The sequence below is a fragment of the Haliaeetus leucocephalus genome, unplaced genomic scaffold (genome assembly GCF_000737465.1).
Source record: "Haliaeetus leucocephalus isolate CR32 unplaced genomic scaffold, Haliaeetus_leucocephalus-4.0 Scaffold162, whole genome shotgun sequence".
Taxonomy (NCBI): domain Eukaryota; kingdom Metazoa; phylum Chordata; class Aves; order Accipitriformes; family Accipitridae; genus Haliaeetus; species Haliaeetus leucocephalus.
This window is the reverse complement of record NW_010972598.1, coordinates 15,921,845-15,922,182: the sequence shown is the minus strand read 5'-3', so window position 1 is coordinate 15,922,182 and position 338 is coordinate 15,921,845. Positions and strand designations below refer to the sequence as shown.

Sequence of the window (338 nt, the reverse complement as noted above, 5' to 3'; positions counted from 1 at the left end):
GGGATGGGGTGGTGACACTGGCCGTTCTGCCCCCCCCCCCGCCCGCAAGCAGGAGATCATCAAGATCACGGAGCAGCTCATCGAGGCCGTCAACAACGGGGACTTTGAAGCCTATGCGTGAGTGGGGTCCCGTGGGCGGGGCAGGGTGTGGCCGGGCAGGGCTGCTGCTCACCCACTGCCTTGCAGGAAGATCTGCGACCCGGGGCTCACCTCCTTCGAGCCTGAGGCCCTGGGCAACCTGGTGGAGGGCATGGACTTCCACCGCTTCTACTTTGAGAACTGTGAGTGCCCGGCGCTGCCTGCGCCCTGCCTGTCCTCTCCCTGTCTCCTGCCTGCCC

The 338-nt window shown here is 66.6% G+C and overlaps 1 protein-coding gene across 1 annotated transcript in view; it reads left to right on the top strand.

The window, feature by feature from the left end:
- The window catches only part of CAMK2B (calcium/calmodulin-dependent protein kinase II beta), a 16,818-nt gene that overhangs the window by 12,541 nt on the left and 3,939 nt on the right, over positions 1–338 (top strand). Inside the window, exons 14-15 of the mRNA XM_010563034.1 lie at positions 41–117; positions 187–280. Of these exons, the coding sequence (XP_010561336.1) occupies positions 41–117; positions 187–280 (171 nt within the window). The remainder of the gene's footprint in view (positions 1–40; positions 118–186; positions 281–338) is intronic.